General features: G+C 43.1%; 1 protein-coding gene across 1 annotated transcript in view; it reads right to left on the reverse strand.

Moving 5' to 3' along the window:
- Positions 1 to 5,952, reverse strand: part of LOC139477388 (WSCD family member CG9164-like) — a 64,411-nt gene extending 58,459 nt beyond the window's left edge. The window contains exon 1 of the mRNA XM_071259950.1: positions 5,525 to 5,952. Coding sequence (XP_071116051.1) covers positions 5,525 to 5,804 — 280 coding nt within the window. The 5' untranslated portion in view covers positions 5,805 to 5,952. The remainder of the gene's footprint in view (positions 1 to 5,524) is intronic.
- Between the last annotated feature and the right edge of the window lie 17,361 nt (positions 5,953 to 23,313).

The following is a 23,313-nucleotide window of genomic DNA, read 5'->3' on the forward strand; positions in this document are numbered from 1 at the left end:
GTGGTAAACGTCTTAGACCTGCATCACTTCGGGCTTTCCTCCCACATAAAGCTGACACGCCGTGATATAACTGGAATGATGTTAAAAGCGGCGTTAAACCCAACTCACTCACTCACTCACTCAACTACAAAATAAATGTTTGGCCCGAGACACTATACTTATTTATAATATATTTATTAATTAATGTAGGAGGGGGGGTAGGGGGGGGGGGGGGGGGGGGGGGGGGTATTTACTAGCATTTTCGGGTGATACAGCTCGTCTGAAAAAAGCAGTTATTTGTGTGATGATTGCGTGTTGGGTTCCCGATTTCCAACCAGACTAAGCATTGTGTACTGCGTGTGTGGAGACGTTCTGTATGATCTATACTGTAATGACAACATCAATCATGTGTGTTGAGCCTGTGTGGCTATTACTACAAACAACCCCTTGAGGATTCCCGTTTATTGTATAATATTATTTCAACGGCGTCTGTTTCGAATGAATTTGCAGTCATTGACTGAGAATAAAAGTAAAAAAAGTTAAAACGTAACTATTTATCAACTAATTATACTACAGTAAACTACGGTTATAACGAACTCGAGGGGACCACTCAATTTAGTTCGTAATAACCGTGGTTCGTTATAAGCATACATGCAACATATATACAACAAATGGTCTGGACTGAAAAATAAGTTCGTTATATCCGTCAGTTCGTTCTAAGCGTGTTCGTTATAAACGTAGTTTACTGGATGATGATGACGTCAGGCTATTATTCCTGCAGTTGATGCTTGGCCAGGATGCTTGCCATACCGAACGTGCATTTTAAACATGTAAAACCGACGCAACTGTAGGTCAATATGCATTGGAGAAATTATACATTATTTGTATGAAATTTAAAACTATACGGTATCTAATGTCAATGTCATTATATGCATATACCGACTGAACTCTGTTGGAGTGAGCACCAAGTGTCAGAGCATATGTGTGTCACATGATGAGGTGTTAATAGTCAGTGAGTTGGGTTAATGCCGCTTGGAAGTAGTCAGTGATATTGCGGCGTGTACGCTTAATGTGGGAGGAAACCCCGAAATGATGCCGGTCTTAGACGTTTACCATTTTGGTGAAACCCATGAGCACAGTTGCTGAATCACCAATGATCATAATTAGTAAGAATTATTATTCGAATCCACAATCCGCGGATCATTACACAACAAAGGGAGGTAACTCTCGAATTGCGATTCTTTTAAAGTCAGTAAGGTGCAACTGGTTAGAGGGATCAATCACCCTAGCTAGATTCCAGGGCCAGAAATGCAGCCTATCAATTTGCTAAAACGGCGTAAAACCATATTCACTCACTCTTTCAATCATGTTGGTTTACATTTGATACGGGCGGCGTAGCATCGTACACAAACACATCCTTTGTTTGAGTCGATGATACTACTCTCCTATCATTAACGCTAGTGTCCTCCGTAAGTTTCAAAATGACATAATGATCATGTTTAGAGCTTTAGTACCATTTTATCATTGAATGTTAAGAGAATACCGTGTCACTAGACGCCTCCCATTTACGTCTCCGGTACCCAGACGTGCTAATGATACACCAGTGTGTTTGAAACCCTTGTGGTCGCCGGTATCATACAATAGTATGACACATAGTTTCACTACGTCGTTTTCGATGTTTAAAGTCAGAAGTTCAATGGGGGCCGGATAAACAGTATACGTTTACGAGTTTGTATATGATGTGAACATAACGCCACAGATAGTGTAGAACATTATTTTGTCCATACTTCGGGCTTTCCTCCCACTAAGATGACACGCCGTGTTATAACTAGAAAATCTTTCAAAGCGGCGTTAAACTCAACTCACTCACTCACTTACTCACTCTTGCATGAAAGACTGCTTATGTGCCTCGTTATCAGATTGTGGTTCTATTTACTTCACGAACAAGTCAAACCTGATTTACAGTTTTAGCAGGAATACACAAATGTTGTGCAAATAAGTAACAAGAATCTAATTTAGAAAATCAATATAATTAGAAAAAGTCGCTCCCTTCACACAGAGGACAACGACGTCCCCGTGCACGGCAATAGAAGATTGAACTTTACAAGGAGTACAATGTCATTCACGTTGAAGGTCTTTTTTGTTTCAAATGTTCATATATTTCAGAATTATAAAACGTATTTATTTCCATTCAGAAGAAATAAAATGCCAGAGTTTAGTTCAGGAACAAACCAATCTGATAAAAAGATCATGATATTACCATTTCACTTCCTCGTTTGTTTAATGGTAATATGTTGCTTTCATCTGCATCTTCCCTGTCATAAATCAAAACAAGAAAAGTGTTATTACATTCAGGGCTTTTAAGTCGGCCATAAATCAAAATCATAATTTCCATATCATCATGCACAAAGGTCTCATACCAAACTGTTTCCCATACAAAATCCTTGGGCTTCATGTCGTGTTGCCATTACATGTATACAAACTGTCTAAGTCGTATCTACATTACTGAATTAACCACGGGCAATGCGCATGTGTTGCGGACAAGTAATGTTGATAATGATTATTATTCAATATCCGAGGGCACGTGTACAGTTCTCGACAGGATGTAACATGGACTCGGTGGCTTATATATACAAGTTGGCTTTATAGAGGTAGATATATAGGCTTAAAATGAAACCTTTTATATTTTTCGTATCTGGACCAAGGCTCGTATACGCAGGGAGTCGATGGCTTGCGGTATATACAAGTTGGCTTTATACAGGTGAAACCTTTTATATTTTTCGTCTCTGGTCCAAGGCTTGTATGCGCAAGGACTCGGTGGCTTGTGGTATATACAAGTTGGCTTTATAAGGTAGATATATAGGCTTAGGGGGAAACCTTTTATATTTTTCGTCTCTGGACAAAGGCTTACATACGCAAGGAGTCAATGGCTTGCGGTATATACAAGTTGGCTTTATACAGGTAGATATATATAGGCTTAAAATGAAACCTTTTATATTTTTCGTCTCTGGACAAAGGCTTGTTTGTATACGCAAGGACTCGGTGGCTTGCGGTATATACAAGTTGGCTTTATACAGGTAGATATATAGGCTTAGGGTGAAACCTTTTGTAATTTTCATCTCTGGACAAAGGCTTACATACGCAAGGAGTCGATGGCTTATGGTAAATACAAGTTGGCTTTATACAGGTAGATATATAGGCTTAGGGTGAAACCTTTTATATTTTTCGTCTCTGGACAAAGGCTTATATACGCAAGGTCATCTGGGACGGATTTAATAATAAATGTGAACAGCAATAATGAGAAGTCACACAGGTGCACAGCTCGTTCAGGATGGCAGACAGTCAATGTACAATTCAATGGGACTGGTCAATTGGCATTAGCATATAATAAGTAAAGTGATTCTAGACATATACATGTCACGGCTTTGGAATTAAATGCTCATTAAGACAAAGCTTGTCCCAAATCGTCGCTATGACAGGATAATTGATCTTAGTAAAATACTGACTTAACACCACAGTTGCATGACGCTTGTATTTAGCAAGTCCGTGTTGTCATGGTCACGCGATCTTTATTACCGCACAGCAATGAACTGCCCAGTACAATTTCAACTGTCTGGCGGAAGAAAGCATAACTTGAAAATTGGATTTGACTAAAACCATTTCAAACCTTCTCAGGCTGAAAACAGTCATTGAAAAATTGAAAACTTCGGTCCAAAACTCAACTATGATACCCGTATCGGTGAGTGAGTGAGTGAGTTGTGTTTTAAAGGCGCTTTCACCAGTATTCCACTCATGTCACGGTGTGTCAGCTTGATGTGGGGGGTAAGCCGATACCAGTATCAAAAACATCACAATCGAAGAACCATTTCTTGTTTGTTTAATTTTTAGGCACCATCAAACATGGCTGTATGCTCTTTTTTGTCCGGCAGTTAACACCAACACCGTAGTATATATTGCACCGTAGGGCGATGGACAGCGTTATAATGTAAGAACGTGTTATGTGGAGTTTTACGTTGGTATTCAACATAATATAGCATAACAATTCATGTTATGTGTCCGGTAATTTGATCCGGGTGTTGAGTGTAGTATGTTCTTTACATGACCTGTGCAAAACTGTACAAGACTTAAATCTTATAAATGTGGGTTTGATATGGCAATGCAAATGTCTTCATACTCTTACTATTGATATCTCTCCCTTTCTCTTTCTTTTGTCTCTGTCTTACTGTCTCTCTTTTTCTCTAAATTTCTCTCTCTCTCACTGTGCCTCTCTTTCATTCTCTGTCTGTTCCTTTTTCTTGCCCCTTCTCTCTCTTTCTATTTCTGTCTGACTCTCTTTCTCTCTCTGTCTCTCCTATTTTTGTATGTCTTTCTGTCTGTCTTTTTCGCTCCATTTCTCTCTGTGTGTCTCTCTTTCATTCTCTGTCTGTTCCTTTCTCTTACCCCTTCTCTCTCTTTCTATGTCTGTCTGACTCTCTTTCTCTGTCTCTCCTCTTTTTGAATGTCTTTATGTCTCTCCTTTTCTCTCTCCATTTTTCTCTCTGTGTCTCTCTTTCATTCTCTGTCTGTCCCCTTTTCTTGCCCCTTCTCTCTCTTTCTATGTCTGTCTCTCTTTCTCTCTGTGTCTCTCCTCCTTTTGTATGTCTTTCTGTCTCTCCTTCTCTCTCCATTCTCTCGCTGTCTCTCTCTCTCTTCTGTGTCTGTCTGTCTCTACCCTCCCCCTCCCCCCCTCCCCCCTTCCCCACCCCCTTCTCTCACTCTCACTCCACGACACAGTACCACAGCACTGTGCTGACGCTGCGCCTGTCACCTATCAAGGCCCTCGATATCAGCTGTTATGTCACATGGACATTTATGTATGTGGTTATTTTGATTCAAGTGCATGGTTGTGCGGGGTTATACGGTGCAGCAGCCTTTCGTGTCTTTGGGAATGATTAGATACGATCTGTGAACAATATTTATCTTGTCTCCTATGATCCGATAGTGAGTTACACAAAAACACATACAGTGTAATAATAATAATAATGATAATAATAACAACAACAATAATAATAATAATAGTGAGTGAGTGAGTGAGTAAGTATGCTTTTACGCCGCTAGTAGCAATATTCCAGCAATATCACGGCGGGGGACACCAGAAATGGGCTTCACACATTGTACCCAAATAATAATAATAATAATAATAATAATAATAATAATAATGACAACGACGACGACGACGATGATGATGATGATGATGACAAGTATATTGGTAATATCAACACGCAATGCACTTCATAGTTAACTAATTGTAACTAGATTGTAGAAAACATACAATTTGACTCTAAAACCGAACTATACATGGTCATATGTTCATTTCTACGTGAGTTTTAAGGAATACATGTGACACAGGACCATGTGACAAGCCAAGTGTGTCTGCACCTAAGATGTAGCGTGATTCACTCACTCAGCTACCACACAGCCCAACACACCCCCACCCCCCACCCACCCCCCGAACATGTCACCATCACATCTACCTATCAGGTGTAATAAATCAGCTGCCACTCACCTGTAGCCTGTTGAACGAGGTGCCTCAGCCACGTGTTGCCCGACCCAGGGAAACTAGCCAGAGCCGTGAGCGGCATGGGGGTGGGGGAAAACCCAACAGTCTTGCATGTGTAACCCCCTCGGCGCAGGTGAGCTAAAAAAAACGGTCCATGTTGGGAAATCCACGGCGAGGGAGAACGCGAGAGATAGTACAGGCACACGACGTTAATGACGACGATGTACACAACGACACACGCTACAGAAGACTTGAGACGCCGATAGAACCGCCGGAAGGTGTACATTATAGCTCAATGGCAACACCTTCGCCACTGTCGTCATCTTCTTCGAGTCTGAGCGGCGTCCGACCAGTGTTCCACAGCTTCTAATGTCTCTTGCTCACTTGAGTAGTCCGTCTATCGAGCCAACTGTGACGTGCTGGTCTGCGCTGAGTAGTGCAGATTGCCTTGTGCCGATATCTAGATAGATAGCCAAAGCAGCGCTCGCCTGGTTGTCCGGCCTCGATCTAAATCATTATCAGTGTACTAACGTGCAACTGTAGAGTATATACACACACATATATATATATACATTCACTGGTTGCACCGGTATCGACTGAGGCGCTAGGTTCTCATGATTTTCGTTGAACCGTCTCGGAAGTTTACCGTATATAGTCTGGTGGAATTACATTAAGGTGCTGTTGGAGTGCCTTCACGTTAAACACAGGAGTGAGTGAGTGAGTGAGCGAGTGAGTGGTTGGGTGGGTGAGTGAGTGGGCGAGTGAGTGGTAGGGTGGTTGTTTTTTTGTTTGTTTGTTTATTTGCTGTTTAACGCCGCACTCAGCAATATTCAAGCTATATAATGGTGGTCTGTAAATAATCGAGTCTGGGCCAGACAACTCAGCGATTGACATCATGAACATCAATCCACGCAATTGGGATACGATGACATGCATCAACCAAGTCAGCGAGCCTGACCACCCGATCCCGTTAGTCGCCTGTTACGACAAGCATAGTCGCCTTTTACCGCAAGCATGGGTTGCTGAAGACCTATTCTACCCCGGATCTTCTCAGGTCGGGTGAGTGAGTGAGTGAGTGAGTGAGTGAGTAGGTGGATAGGTGGGTAGTTGGATGGGTGGGTGAGTGATTGAATTCCGATTGATTATAGTGAAACGCCATCACTCCTAAAATCCCTCTTTATGGGGCGTTGGGGGTAACCTAGTGGTTAAAGTTTTCGCTCATCTGACCGAAGGCCCGGGTTCGATTCTTCAGATATGTACAATGGTGCTACAGGACCTGCAGGTTGTTATGGTAGACATGTGGAGGACATCTCCAGATTTGACTCATGAGTGACCAAAACTATGTCCCATTTTGCAATTCCCTATCGCACCATATGCTTCCGTTTTTGTCAGGTGAAGAATTGACTTGCCTTTGCATGTGTGTTAGGATGCCGCCGGTGGGGCAGACGACGCTCACCTTTGCGCAAACATGTGGTGATATCACTATACACATTCTCACGATTTAGTCGGAATCGTTCAATTCAATAATTATGGAAAGGGTTTTCTCGCCTTCATTAAGAAGTTACTGTGCGGATTAACGAGTAAGTGAGTTGGATTTTACGCCGCTTTTAACAGTATTCCAGTTATATCACGGCGTGTCAGCTTAATGTGGGAAGAAAGCCGAAGTGGTGCAGGTCTCAGACGTTTACCACTTCGGTGAAACCCACGAGCACGGGTGTGGTGCTGACAAACCTAGAAATCGGGGGAAACTGGGAATCGAACCCGCAATCATAGGTTTCTGGCGTGTCCATGGGACCCAACTCTGCACAGCGAATCGCAGTGCCTTAGACGACTGGGCCCGCACATGACAATTTCCATAATCATAAGAAATAACAAAAACCTCAACCATTGCACGATTCCGACTCATCATGCATATATGTATCACCATCACATAGTGATGACATTAGGGGTTCGCGGAAGGTTAAGCGTATACTCGCATGACGAGGACAATATTTTGGATCATTACAGCCGGTTGTGAGATTGTTGAGGTCCCTCGAGCGCCCAACGGTATCAAGCGCGCTTACAGCTTTCGGGACACACAAGTCCGTGCGATGGATGCTAATATACGCAAAAAAAATTACGTTGTTATTCATATTATGTTTTCTTGAAGGCATATTGCCACGTATTGTTGTACTGCTGTGACACGTTTACGCTAGGGATATCTGTCCACATATTAACTTTCCAATGGGATTTTATAGCTCAAGACAAGCGTCAGAATGTTCACAAGTATTACTTGTGTTATTGTCGCCCTATTGTCGATGATTAAATAATTTAATTAGACCTGTGGTGAGGTTAGGTGAAGCGTGCGTTTGTGTGTATATGTAAGAGTATTCCAGTTATATCACGTCATGTGAGTTAATCAAAGTGACGATAAAGTGAGTGAGTGAGTGAGTTAGTTGGGATTAACGCCTTTTTTAACAGTATTCCAGTTATATCACGGCTTGTCAGCTTAATGTGGGAGGAAAACCCCAAGTGATGCAGGTCTCAGACGTTTACCACTTCGGTGAAACCCACGAGCACGGGTATGGTGCTGACAAACCTAAAAACATAATCGGGGCGAACCGCGATTCGAGCCCACACTCACTCATAGGTTTCTGGCATGGACGATAAAGTGATACCCACTGACTAACGTGAAGCCTATACTTATGTGTGTGTACTAGTCCGGACTAATGCCCATTCTATAGCGCTAGCCCACAGATACACTATGCCGCCGTATAACACGGACACCCCACTCAGATACAGTATACTGACTCCGAGCTGACTAGATTTGTTTAATCCCCTTAAAGCCCAGTTCCAGGCTGGGAAACAACAAGTACCATTTTAACGTCTTTTGGTGTGACGAGGCCGGGGATCGAACCACCGACCTTCCTCTCTTCCGACAGGCGCTTTATACACTGGACCAGTTATGAGACAAGTATTTTAAATAATATGAACTGACGAGCAAAGTAACACCACGAAATACAAATTCACATTTTCGGAATAGACAGCAAAGCTTTTCAAACCAATATAATTTTACTTTTGATGGCACATTATCGTATGTTAAATGTATAGAAGTTGAAAGATGATTGTCAAAGATAATGAGGTCACGGGCACAGTCATGACGGTGGGGTCAAATGGGGTTTGAGCAAATTTTCAGTGTCTTCATGCACAATAAAGTCCCCTTGAAGAGCTAAAATCTCACAGATCAGTCAATAACGCGTACAGCCTCCATTGACACGTAAACAAGCAATAACCCGCGGCCGAACTGAGGAGGTCAAGGCTTTGGCTCGTGACTTAAGGAACTGGTCGTTCTCTGATCAGGCGATCCTGAAAATCCCACAGATGCTCTTTGGGGCACTTGTCGGGACTTCTAGCGGCCAGGGCAAGTCGTTGACGTGTTTGGCCTGCAGAAAGTTGGTGGTTAATCTTGCCTTGTGAGGTCTGGCGTTGTCTTGATGGAAAATGGTGTTTGGGTGTTGCTGCAGAACAGATAGGACGACGGAACGAAGAACCGGGTCGATATTGGCATCGAAAACGTCTGTTGTGACGTCACTGCGGATTTATCCCCACACCATGACGCTAGTGCTACCACACATCTCGATCCCCTGATTACAACAATATGCTCCCCATCAAACCCCAGCACCACCCACCCCACCCCACCCCACCCCACCCCACCCCGGTGGTGTACTTTGAATCCTCCATCAGTTCTGAAGAGTTGGAGAAAGAACTCTTTGCCAGTTCCTGTTCTGCCACTGACGTGATAATTTTGGGATGACTGTTGTGTTGAATAAATTCCGATGCTAAATGTCGAGGTTACATAACTTTAACAGACTGATACCGACTGGAGATCGTTCTGCTTGTGAATTACATTTGATAAAATTCAAATTATTTATTTTTACAAACGGCCATGTTGGCTGTGTTTTGTTGAGCATATTACACTATCATTTTATATCGTGTAGCGTTTTATTCAACGTTTCTTCTGCTCGTCAGTTTAAATGCATACAAAAGATTCTTGTTTATATAACATGTGTTTAGTGGATCTACGTCCTTTTGTATTATATATAGCTGGACAAAATATAGACACAAACACACACTCACTTACCATAAAAAAGGTAGAACGAAACAAGATACGACATATCCCAGATTAATTTAGACGCACGAGTACAATGTACAACATCACGTGTCACGCATGTTTACCTGTCCAGTGTCGCACAGTGCTATGAGTCCCTGTTGTATTAGAAACGAGTCCCTGTTGTATAGGAATTGTATGCAGCACATGTGTAATTAATTCCCACCAACTATTAAAACAACAACACCCAATAAAGTATTTATGATTCATTTGTTTCCACTATGTAAATTATAAATATTAATTTATCTCAACCCATTGAATACATCGATCGCGCTTGTTGCTAATAAATACACTATTCAAAAAATGAAACGCGTAGGTAGATTTATAGTAAATTTATTGTACCTAATAAAGTCGAAATATTTAATTTAATATCATAGATACAAATATGAAATATTTGAGCTCAATAATCACATGTCGCCGTTGTACAAAGGCATTGAAAACTATTCATTGTCATGTCACATAAGGTCACAAGGTGCGCTGAACTCAGTATCTCGTGTGACCGCCCCAGGCAGCAATCACGGCACTGACTGGATAAGTGTACGAATTCTGTCCTACGGAATTCTGCGCCATTCTGCTTGTAACGCGTTGGCCAGTTGTGGGAGTGTCTGCGGCGTGTTCTGACGTTGACGTACACGTCGATCGAGTTCATCCCAGAGGTGTTCGATTGGTTTGAGATCTGGAGATCTCGACGGCCAGGGCAAGACGTTGATGTTGGCATTATGGAAGTTGTCTACCGTGACACGAGCTGTGTGCGGTGGAGCGTTGTCCTCTTAAAACATCACCCTCTCAATCGGTCAGTGATTGGAAGAAGGTGAGGTTGAAGAAATTGATTCATGTAGCGATAACACTACCGCCACCGAATTTGTCGAATTCACGTACACAATGTGGGGCAAAACGCTCATTTCGACGACGATAAACACGTTGTCTTCCATTTCGCCGGGGAAGAAGAAATCGTGATTCATACCTAAATCATACTCGTCTCCAGTTTCTCAAATTCCAAGGCTGTAAGGTATGGCACCAACGCAAGCGTCTCTGTCGATGGATCTGTTGCAAAATCTGGGTCGGATTCCAGCCTCGCAAAGATGATTCCTGACAGTCTGGTCCGATATCCTCCTCAAACTAGCAATGCGTCCTGAAGTCTCCGTAGTTGTGGCATTGCGATGACATAGGTGGAACAGTCGAATGTAGCGATCCTGGGCAGAGGTGGTAATTCTTGGTCGGCCGGTTCTCGGACGGTCTGCAGTGGAATTGAACTGTGTGTATCGGTCACAAAGGCGGCAAATGGTGCTGTGGTGGACGTTAAAGTGGCGTGCAACAAAAGACTTCGATTCCCCTCTTTGGATACGTCCTATGGCAATGTTCCGATCGGCAGCGCTGAGTCTCGGTATTTTCGAACTTGAAAAATGTTGACAATTGAATGACAATATAATTGGCTTAAGCTTGCCTGTTTATAACCTCTACCACGAATTACGAATGCCATAACCTGCACGTGCCTTTTGCTTTACTATTTTCCTCCATGACAGTTTCGAATAAGTGTTAAAACAATGCCATTGAAGACATAGCAAATGGACAATGGCTGCGTTTTGACGCACCGTTTGTCGAATATCAGGCCACCAACATTTTGCAATAACATATATCCAATTTATATACCGGATTTTTGTTGTAGTCAGGTTCAATGAACTACATACTATAGTGCTTTTCTTCTTCTGAAGAGTGAAGGTGTAAGGGGCACCGGGCGTTGAAACTGGATGGGCTGTTAAAGGTTTACTTTTGAAGAGCCCCGTGAAGATCCGGGGTAGAATAGGTCTTCAGCAACCCATGCTTGCCGTAAAAGACGCTGTGCTTGCCGCTAGAGGCGACTAACGGGATCGGGTCGTCAAGCTCGCTGACTTGGTTCATGCATGTCATCGATCCCAAATTCGTGGATCGATGCTGACGCCATCAATCACTAGATTGTCTGGTCCAGACTCGATTATGTAAACCCATCAGTATTCAAATTTGTCCAGTTATTTACATTTGATAATATTAGTTGTCAAAGAAATTTAGCCAAATATGAAGTGCTAAAGTGGTAAACTTTATTCTGTACAATGTAATGTAATTAATGTATTGTAATATAATTATGGCCACTACGCCAAACATCCACTGTATCTCAAAATAAAGCCTGTCTGTCTTGTTTTTTTAGTTCAATGAAAATGATTTCGAAATCTGAAGCAATGGTAGGGGAATATATGAGGTTTTATCTGTATGCGTAGACCCGTGAAGATCCGGGGTAGAATAGGTCTTCAGCAACCCTTGCTTGCTGTAAAAGGCTTCTATGCTTGTCGTAAAAGGCGACTACCAGGATCGGGTGGTCAGGCCCGCTGACTTGGTTCATGCATGTCATCGATCCCAAATGCGTGGATCGATGCTCATGATATTAATCACTGGATTGTCTAGTCCAGACGCGATTATTTACAGACCGCCGTCATATAGCTGGAATATTGCTGAGTGCGGCGTTAAACAACAAACCAAATCTGTATGTGTAGCATACTTATACAAACGGAAGATAAGACAGGTGGATGTTATTAATGTGTGTGGACACATTACCTATATAGTGCTCCGGTCCATGTACACGATAAGGTTTGCATATGTCGTAAGCAGGAACTCAATTAGACCGGAAAGATGATAGCAACAGTAACTTTAGTCATATAATTACCTGAACCAGTGATATGAAGAGATATTGATTTTAGGGTAATTCCGTGTATTCTCTGACAATTAGTGCCTTGTTTCTAATCTCTTTGTAACGTTGGGAAATGATCCCCTGAAGCATCGGTGCGTTGGCGTGTCATGAATATGCAAATATTTGTATAATTGATGGGGATAGATACCGCAGACAGACAGGATAGTGTGTCTGCGTCTTACTGTCAAATATAATACAAGACAGGATAAAATAACATGTTACATTTAGACCAGTCACGCGGCTAATGAAAGACTTTATGATAAATTATTTTTTAATATAGCTACGCGGTAAATTGCAAAGAACAATGAATAACGAAGAGTGGTTTATTTCACACACAAAAAAATTCTATTATGACGTCATTTCTGGAGATTTGAATATGCGATCGCAAATTGATGACGTCATATATTGGACGACGTTATTTTTGAGAGGGAAGAATCTAGCAGGTTGTTCCTCATAGATGTATAATGCAGGTAAATGCAGTGGCCGAATGATCTCATCTTAATTTTGGAGAGATTAGACAATCGGTTTTGAGAGACAAGGCACAGATAATCCACCTGAGGATTGTGAGAATATGGGGGAAATACCTGACTTAACCCACCTGTTCGTAAAATGGACTTGTCCGACATTGCCGAGGCCTCACTCTATTCGGGGAGTCGTCATGATTAAACGTTTGGTGAATATTTTTAAAGCTGCGCCCCTCATGATTTATTGTCCTTGAAGTGTTTTATTGTACCATACACAACTCCCACTCATTCGTTTATTTCTTTAAAATATGTACCATGTATTGATAGGACAGGTGTACTGTTACTCTGATGTCATATTTCTGATGTAACCGGAAGTCACGTGATCTCCACGTAATAAAGCGGATATAACATGGCGGCCATTGTCGTCTCTCCCTCACACCCACACACGCTCTACATTGAGCGTTGGTGTGTTCGTTTGTCACTTCGCGTGCGTATTTCGTGGGTTTGTTCGTAGTACTTCGAAAGCATGTGTGTTTGCATGTTTTCATGTTTTTGATTTCTTGAGTGCGTGTGTGTGTGTCTATTTTTTCCGTGTGCGTGTATTTGTAGGACTGTTTGTAAGGATGCATGTGCACTTCAGATCGTAGAGTTACATAGAAACTCGTCAGGCTGCTGACTGAAGCCAATAACATTCATAAGACGCAAAGAAACCTGTAATGTCATGGGTCTCTTATCATGACTCTGGGGGTACGGGTGGCCCAGTCGTCTAAGGCGCCGCGATTCGCTGTGCAGAGTTGCGTCCCTAGGGCACGCCAGAAACCTATGGTTGTGGGTTCGAGTCCCGGTTCGCCCCGATTGTGTTTCTAGGTTTGTCAGCACCATACCCGTGCTCGTGGGTTTCACCGAAGTGGTAAACGTCTGAGACCTGCATCACTTCGGGCTTTCCTCCCGACATGCCGTGATATAACTGGAATAATGTGAAAAGCGGCGTTAAACCAAACTGAGTCACTATCATGACTCTCATTATTTTCAAATTACTGCGACAAACTGGATTAATGTGGCAGTGCTCCCTCCGTCTTGTAATTAGGGCTTTCTAATGATAAATGAATATTCAAAGCATGACTATTTCTGATTATTTTCAGTTATGTCACAGAACATTATGATGCATTTATTGAAATAAACAATGATTTTCGAAGACTATATACAAAACTACATGCACGATTAGAGTACTTGCATCAGTATTTTATTCATAGTTACGTTAAGTCAAATCATAAATGTTTTTTTGGTCTTATTTGTTGTTTAGCGTCGCTCTCAGCAATATTCCACCTGTATGACGGCGGTCTACAATAATCGAGTCTGGACCACACAATCCAGTGATTGACATCATGAGCATCGATCCACGCAATTAGGATCGATGACATACATCAACTAAGTCAGCGAGCCTGACCACCCGATCCCGTTCGTCGCCTTTTACGACAAACATAGTCGCCTTTTAGGGCAAGCATGGGTTGCTGAAGACCTATTCTACCCCAGAACTTCACGGGTCTAAAATGTAAAATTATTATGATGTAAATATATTGCAAACATATTCATCTGCATCGATGATAATCCCTTTACTGTTCATCACTACGGTTATGTCAGCATCTTCAAACCCGGGAAGATTCGAGTTAGAACTGATCTTCAGCGACTCATGCTTGTCGTAATAGGCGACTATAGGGACTTAGTTGATGCATGTCACCGTGTCCCAATTGCGTAAATCGATGCTCATGACGTCAAACTCTGGATTTTCTGGTCCAGACTCGATTATTTACAAACCGCCGTCATATAGCTGAAATATTGCTAAGTACGGCGTTAAAAACAAACCAACAAACGAACATTAAAGCTGAGAAACCGTTGATATCATTTGTATAAGGGACTGAAAGAGATTTTGCGAGTTGGGTTGTAATAGTTCAGCCATGTTCCTACGGAGGATATCAGAGAATGTGCGTCCCACATGTATCCCTGTTGGTAATCGAACCCGGGCCCTTGGTGTGACGAGCAAACACTATAACCACTAGGCTACCCAAACATACATTAAGTTTGAAGTAAAATAAAAATATGCATATCTTCGGTGTTTGATCCGTGAAATTTATATCAAACCAGCCATCTTAACTTATTTTTAAAAAAACCTGGTGTCATCACTGAATGTCAGCTATCCATTCATGCAATTTTCCCAGCTGTTGTGCCTTTTCCGCCGGAAGGAATCTGTTTCGGCGGACGATCACGACTGGCTGTTCTCTTGCGTTGAGGGGGCGGTGAGGTAGCCTGGTGGTTAAAGCGTTTGCTCGTCAAGCAAAAGACCCAGGTTCGATTCCCGACATGGGTACATTATGTGAAGCCCATTTCTGGTGTCCCCCGCCGTGATAATGCTGGAATATTGCTAAAAGCGGCGTAAAACCTCACTCACTCACTCTTGCGTTGACGAGGCGGTGGAGGTAGCCTGGTGGTTAAAGCGTTATCTCGTCAAGCAAAAGACCCGAGTTCGATTCCCCACATGGGTACAATGTGTGAAGCCCATTTGTGGTGTCCCCCGCCGTGATAATGCTGGAATATTGCTAAAAGCGGCGTAAAACCTCACTCACTCACTCACTCTTGCGTTGACGGGGCGGTGGGGTAGCCTAGTGGATAAGCGTTTGCTCGTCAAGCAAAAGACCCGGGTTCGATTCCCCACATGGGTACATTATGTGAAGCTCATTTCTGATGTTCCCCGCCGTGATATTGCTGAAATATTGCTAACACCGGCGTAAAATACTGTTTTGTTTGTATTTCATCGTTGACATGTACCTGATACACTGTCATATACTACTTACAAAAGGGACAACCCGATTCTTTCATATTACCATAGTTAATAATTATGTCATGGCAGATTAACTATACTTATATGAATGAATGGATGGTCTTTAACTTATTGTGAGTAGTATATAAACAGCTTCCTTCGCTGGTTGACCTGAAGGTCGGAGCTGCTTTGACGAATACAAGTGATGGGAAAGTGGGCCATGACTCTTACATCGTGGCCTATGGATATGGATTGGGCTGGTATTACAAAGAGGTTGTCTCCATATCCTTTCATTCCAGTAACTTCAAAATAATAGCTCCCCTAGGTGGAAAAACACAAGGCCAACTGGGTTTTCCATCGAGATGTCTTTAGCCGCAAAGAAGGAAGGTGTTTCCCCATAGGTCAAATCAATCAGCTTTTGATGTTATAACGTTTGAGATTTGATGTGCATTAAACCTTATTTATGACCGGATCAAACGGATTGGGACTAATTGGTAACAAGCTTGCTGCCAATCGGAATTCTATTTTAAGCTTGTTTTTTTCTTTCTTTTTTGTAAAAGGTGGTTGTAACTTTCTTGGTGTTGTTATTTTCACCCACGTGTGCTGATGCAGATGGGAGGGAGTGTCAGCGAGAGGGTGAGAAAGAAAGAGTGAGAGAGGGAGGGAGAAAGAGAGTAAAAAACGAGAGACGGGCAGTGAGAAAGAGCGAGAGAGTAAGATCGAGAGGTTAAGCGAATGAGACAGTGACGGAGTGATCGAGAGAGAGTAAGATCGAGATGTAGAGAGAAAGAGTGAGAGAGGGAGGGAGAAAGAGAGTAAAAAACGAGAGACGGGCAGTGAGAAAGAGCGAGAGAGTAAGATCGAGAGGTTAAGCGAATGAGACAGTGACGGAGTGATCGAGAGAGAGTAAGATCGAGATGTAGAGAGAAAGAGTGAGAGAGGGAGGGAGAAAGAGAGTAAAAAACGAGAGACGGGCAGTGAGAAAGAGCGAGAGAGTAAGATCGAGAGGTTAAGCGAATGAGACAGTGACGGAGTGATCGAGAGAGAGTAAGATCGAGATGTAGAGAGAAAGAGGGAGAGAGGGAAAGGGAGAGAGACAGAGGTCGTTACATCATGTTTTATGTTTACAGACGAATCAAGGCTTTGCCTCCGATTCACAGATGGCAGAATACAATGTTGCCGACGTAGCGTCAAGCTGTATGCTAGGGCAACATCTCTTGACTATGATTTGTATGGGGACGGTTGTGTCATGGATTAGGGCAGTAACACATATGACCGGCGAACTGATTTAGTTATTGTGAATGGACATTTGACAAGCCACCGATATGGTGACGAAATGTTGCGTCCTGTCGTTGTTCCATTGCTTGACTTATCCACAGAAATTTGGAACTTCAAAATGACAATGCGAGACCACACCGTCCCCAGGTCGTCAGCGACTATCTCCGACGAGAAGGCACACGGACATAGGACTGGCCCGCTAAGTCCCCTCACATGCCCCAATAGAGCATCTGTGGATGTTCTCGGGCGGGAGTGTACGCCAGAAACGTGGCAATACCAAGGTCAACCACACTCTAGTTATTCAACAGTATACCGCCAAGGTGTCGTGCACAAACCAGATACTGACATACACGCCCGAAATTAATTTAATTTTACAGAATTGTCGTCATGACGCCTGACAACCGATCCCGTCAGCCGCCTCTTGCGACAAGCAAGGCTTGCTGGACCACTTGTTACCCGGATCTTCACGGGTCGTTTGTACAGATACTGTAAACAGTATACAGTAAACTACGGTTATAACGAACACGCTTATAACGAACTGGCCGATATAACGAACTTATTTTTAGTCCCAACCATTTGTTGTATAAATGCTGTTTATATGCCTATAACGAACTACGGTTATTACGAACTAAAATTAGTGGTCCCTTCGAGTTCGTTATAACCGTAGTTTACTGTACGTATAGACAATCTAATAATCTGCCGACTATCATTGTGTATTGGACCTTTGTTTGTTGTGTTTCGGTGACTCGTAACGTTCTGGTAACGTTTGTTATTTCTTGGCCAAATCCTATTTTCAAGTGTATCCTTTCCGACCCGGCAGTTTATAACCATGCACCGTACACGACCCCTCGCATATTGAAATATGCAAATAATCATTATCAACATTAATTGTCCGTACTACATGCGCATTGCCCGTGGTTAATTCAGTAATGTAGATACGACTTAGACAGTTTGTATACATGTAATGGCAACACGACATGAAGCCCAAGCATTTCGTATGGGAAACAGTTTGGTATGAGACCTTTGTGCATGATGATATGGAAATTATTATTTTGATTTATGGCCGACTTTAAAGCTCTGAATGTAATAACACTTTTCTTGTTTTGATTTATGACAGGGAAGATGCAGATGAAAGAGCAACATATAACCATTAAACAAACGAGGAAGTGAAATGGTAATATCATGATCTTTTCATCAAATTGGTTTGTTCCTGAACTCTGGCATTTTATTTCTTCTGAACGGAAAAAAATACGTTTTATAATTCTGAAATATATGAACATTTGAAACAAAAAAGACCTTCAACGTGAATGACATTGTACCCCTTGTAAAGTTCAATCTTCTGTTGCCGTGCACGGGGGCGTCGTTGTCCTCTGTGTGAAGGGAGCGACTTTTTCTAATTGTATTGATTTTCTAAATTAGATTCTTGTTACTTATTTGCACAACGTTTGTGTGTTCCTGCTACAACTGTTAATCAGGTTTGACTTGTTCGTGTAGTAAACAGAACCACAATCTGATAACGAGGCACATAAGCAGTCTTTCATACAATAGTGAGTGAGTGAGTTGAGTTTAACGCCGCTTTGAAAGATATTCCAGTTATAACACGGCGTGTCATCTTATGTGGGAGGAAAGCCCGAAGTATGGACAAAATATTAATGTTCTACACTATCTGTGGCGTATATTCAAAACACATACAAACTCGTGAACACATACTGTTTATCCGACCCCCATTGAACTTCTGACTTTTAACATCGAAAACGACGTATGAAACTATGTATAATACCATTATGTCAGGCACATTAGTAGTCTTACATGCAAGGGATATCCAAGGTTGGTTTTCTAATACAGACTATGCATAAATACATTAAATTCATTTTAATTAAGAGTAGCAGTCCGAACAAATCCTTCTCGAACCTTTGTTAAACACGAAGACTTATAACAGTATCCAGCTTGCTTCTTTTGAAGTGTAACAGTAAATAGCGAATGTCTGTATTAAGCTGCCACGCTGCCGGACAAAAGAAAGCATACCCTTGAAATTTGGATTTGACCAAAAAATTACAAACGTTATGAAAAAGTTAATAGGCTGAAACAGTCGCCGAAACAATGCAAACGTAAGGTCTAAAACACAAATGTGATACCCGCATCAAATACATCACCATCGAATAACCATTTCTTCTTTTTGTTTGTTATATTTTTAACCACCATCAATAATGGACGTATACTTTCTTTTGCTCGGTAGTTTACTTTCCAATCAGGGGCGGTCGGGTAGCCTAGTGATTAAAGCGTTCGCTCGTCACGCCGAAGACCCGGGTTCGATTCACGACATGGGTACAATGTGTGAAGCCCATTTCCGGTGTCCCCCGCCGTGATATGGCTGGAATATTGCTAAAAGCGGCGTAAAACCGTACTCACTCACTCCCCCTTTCCAATGAAATCAAAATTTGCTGATAGTCGATGTTGACAAAATTAACTCATGCCTCAGCAAAAAAGAAAACGTTGACACAAACAGCTCCCTTCTGCCCGACGGAGCTTGCGCTACAACCATCTCTAACCAGTTGGATAATTTTTAACACGCTCGATGTTTTTCGCTTCTCGTTTCAACTTGTTTCGGACTTTACCAGTGAAAATCAATAAAGTACGACGAACGGACGACCCATCAATGTGTTCGCTCGCCTCGTTTGTGTGACTGGCCAATTAAAAGTTCCCCTTTAGGCAGCGCTTCGATTGATACTACTCCCAGTGTGTGTGTGTTGAACTTACAAGGTGAGTAAGATTGAGCACAGCTGTTGTCTCCAGTTCAGTGGAATTAACTAACATTCCCCTGGCCAGGATCGGTAATGTGAAGTCGGATGGCGAAAAGTTCCAATGTTAAGCAAGTTGTCGGTGTTTTTTATCAAGTGTACGGACTGAGGTTCATTCCATCATTGCGTTAAAAGGGTTTTCAATTGGAACCTACGTTTGGAATCAACTAATGGACTATGAGATCGGAATGAGCACAGTTTTATGTTGCATTCGTCACCACTCGTCCCTTTCCGTCACCTGCAAAAGGCTCGTCCCCCTCATTTGTCACCACTCGCCCCTTTCCGTCACCTGCAAGAAGACTCATTCCCCTCATTTGTCACCACTCGTCCCTTTCCGTCACCTGCAAAAAGACTGGTCCCCCTCATTCGTCACCACTCGCCCCTTTCCGTCACCTGCAAGACTCGCCCCCCTCATTCGTCACCACTCGCCCCTTTCCGTCACCTGCAAGAAGACTCGTCCCCCTGTCGATGAATGTTATCGGAATGAGCACAGTTTTATGTTGCATTCGTCACCACTCGCCCCTTTCCGTAACTTGCAATAAGACGCGTCCCCGCATTCGTCATCACTCGCCCCTTTCCGTAACCTGCAAGAAGACTCGTCCCCCTCATTCGTCACCACTTGCCCTTTTCCGTAACCTGCAAGAAGACTCGTCCCCCTCATTCGTCACCACTCGCCCCTTTCCGTCACCTGCAAGAAGACTCGTCCCCCTGTAGATGAATGTTATCGGAATGAGCACAGTTTTATGTTGCATGCGTCACCACTCGCCCCTTTCCGTCACCTGCAATAAGACTTGTCCCCGCATTCGTCACCACTCGCCCCTTTCCGTCACCTGCAAGAAGACTCGTCCCCTCATTCGTCACCACTCGCCCCTTTCCGTCACCTGCAAGAAGACTCGTCCCCCTCATTCGTCATCACTCGCCCCTTTCCGACAACTGCAAGAAGACTCGTCCCCCTCATTCGTCACCACTCGCCCCTTTCCGTCACCTGCAAGAAGACTCGTCCCCTCATTCGTCACCACTCGCCCCTTTCCGTAACCTGCAAGAAGACTCGTCCCCCTCATTCGTCATCACTCGCCCCTTTCCGACAACTGCAAGAAGACTCGTCCCCCTCATTCGTCACCACTCGCCCCTTTCCGTAACCTGCATGAAGACTCGTCCCCCTCATTCGTCACCACTCGCCCCTTTCCGTCACCTGCAAGAAGACATCCCCCTCATTCGTCACCACTCGCCCCTTTCAGTCACCTGCAAGAAGACTCGTCTCCCTGACGATGAATGTTTTGTGCGAAAATACGACAAACTAATCAGAATGCGCATATGGTTTCAAGTTCTTCGTCAAAGAATACCTCAGAAATAATTTTTTATTTTACATATGTCTTGTATCTAAAAATATACCCAACACACAGTTAAATGTGTTCAATCATACTGTATAATTCCGCATGTCACGATGTGATTTAAATTGCTTCTGAAATATATATATATAATATATTGGGAAATATATATGTGAACCATTACGTAACGAGTTGACAATTGTTTTAGGTAAGCCCGTTTGCGCTAAGACGGAACCCGGTCACAAAAATGGCCACGAGGGGGGCACGAGTCGCTATTCGGCTTGTCCCGGAATAACACGAGTTGGTCACGAATATTTTATGTTGGTACATTTGATAGCGGATTCTGTACTGGTTTGTAAATTTCCATGTTCACAAATTATGACGATTATCAAATGCAGGGAATTTATATTAAGGGAGCTCCTTGATCTCACCCGTTTCTTCGATGTGTGAAGATCCGGGTTAGAGTGAGTGAGTGATTTGGGTTTAACGCCGCTTTTAACAGTATTCCAGTTATATCGCGGCGTGTCAGCTTAATGTGGGAGGAAAGCCCGAACTGATGCAGGTCTCGGACGTTTACCACTTCGGTGAAACCCACGAGCACGGGTAGTGTGCCGACAAACCTAGAAACATAATTTGGGCGAACCGGGATTCGAACCCGCAATCAAAGGTTTCTGGCGTGCCCAAGGGACGCAACTCTGCACAGCGAATCGCTGCGCCTTTGACGACTGGCCCACCCCTGCCCCCTCCGGGTTAGAATAGGTCTTCAGCAACCCATGCTGGTCGTAAGAGGCGACTAACGAGATCAGATGGTCAGGCTCGCAGACTTGGTTGATGCTTGTCATCGCATCCTAACTGCGTAGATCGATGCTCATGATGTCAACCGCTGGATTGTCTGGTCCAGACTTGTTACCTACAAACCGTCGTCATATAGCTGGAATATTGCTGAGTGCGGCGTTAAACAGACAGATATCAGGCATACTGAACCAGGCGTCCCCTCAGTTCAAATTAGACAAGAAAGAATATAACAGGGGATGTGAGGTGGAATGGAATTTAACGTCGCGTCCAAGATTATTGCACTTATATAGCGACGCGCATGTACGTGTGTGTGTTTGTGTGGCTGCTTGTACTAGTCCGGACTAATGCCGATTTATAGTGATAGCTCACTGAGATACCATGCCGCAGTTTAACATGAATACCCCACTCAGACGCAGTATACTGACTCCGAGCCGACCAGTCCTTTTTTAAGCCCATTAATACCGAGCGCCAGACAGGGTAACGACAAGTTCCATCTTTTAGCGTCTTTTTGGTATGACGCGGTCGGGGATCGAACCCCGGACCTTCCGCTCTCCGGGCGGACGCTCTACCACTAGACCACGGAGGCGGTTAAAGCATATAACACTTCATAAAGGAGGGCATTTTATTCCTAACCTAACACATCACGCCGTCTTTCGGTATGACCGTAGCATTACGTCATCTGTCTGAGAAATAGCCTTTGATCTCACTTACCACGTGAAAACAGACTGAAAATTTGTTCCGATCAGCGTGATTCATTACAGATTACTTCTTGGTGAAGAAACCGATTACCGATGACGTACACCAGTGCATTTGGCATACAATCCTCCAAGTGCATGGGGGTAACCTGGTCAAACCGGAACAGTATGATGGTACCTTGGGGAAGTGACGGCACCAGGTGTTGTGTTTGGAAACCGGGCCTTAAAGTCAATCTTGACCATGTGAAACACATGTTACCTGTCGACGTAGTGACTTAGTTAATGGAGTGGCATATGTCGATATATTCTACTTCGGGACAGCATTGTTCTGACAAAAGGTGGACAACACTCAACTATGGAATCCTGGAAGGGACATTGCCGCGTTGTCGCATTGTCGCCCTTTAAAAAACAAACAAAAAGCGTCAGAATTAACCAAAGCGCGACAATGCAACATGTTTATCATGTGTCGCTTTGTCGCGTTGTTGCGCTTTGAATACTGTTTTTATTTTACCAAAGGGCGACAACGCGACAGTGTCCCTTTTAGGATTCCATACTTAACTGAAAAGCAAATAGTCTGTAAATCTTGAAATTAACGCCAGCGTGAATTAAATGCGAAAAATGCATGTGGTCTTTGTTCGCATTAATGTAACGTCGCATTTTATGTCTCCAAAATAGCTATCAAGAATACGACGGCTTTGCTGCACACTTTGGATAGCGGAAACACCAACTTGAACATAAACACAAACACGGTTAATT

This window comes from Haliotis cracherodii, unplaced genomic scaffold (assembly GCF_022045235.1).
Source record: "Haliotis cracherodii isolate W230 unplaced genomic scaffold, xgHalCrac1.p SCAF_33, whole genome shotgun sequence".
Lineage (NCBI taxonomy): Eukaryota > Metazoa > Mollusca > Gastropoda > Lepetellida > Haliotidae > Haliotis > Haliotis cracherodii.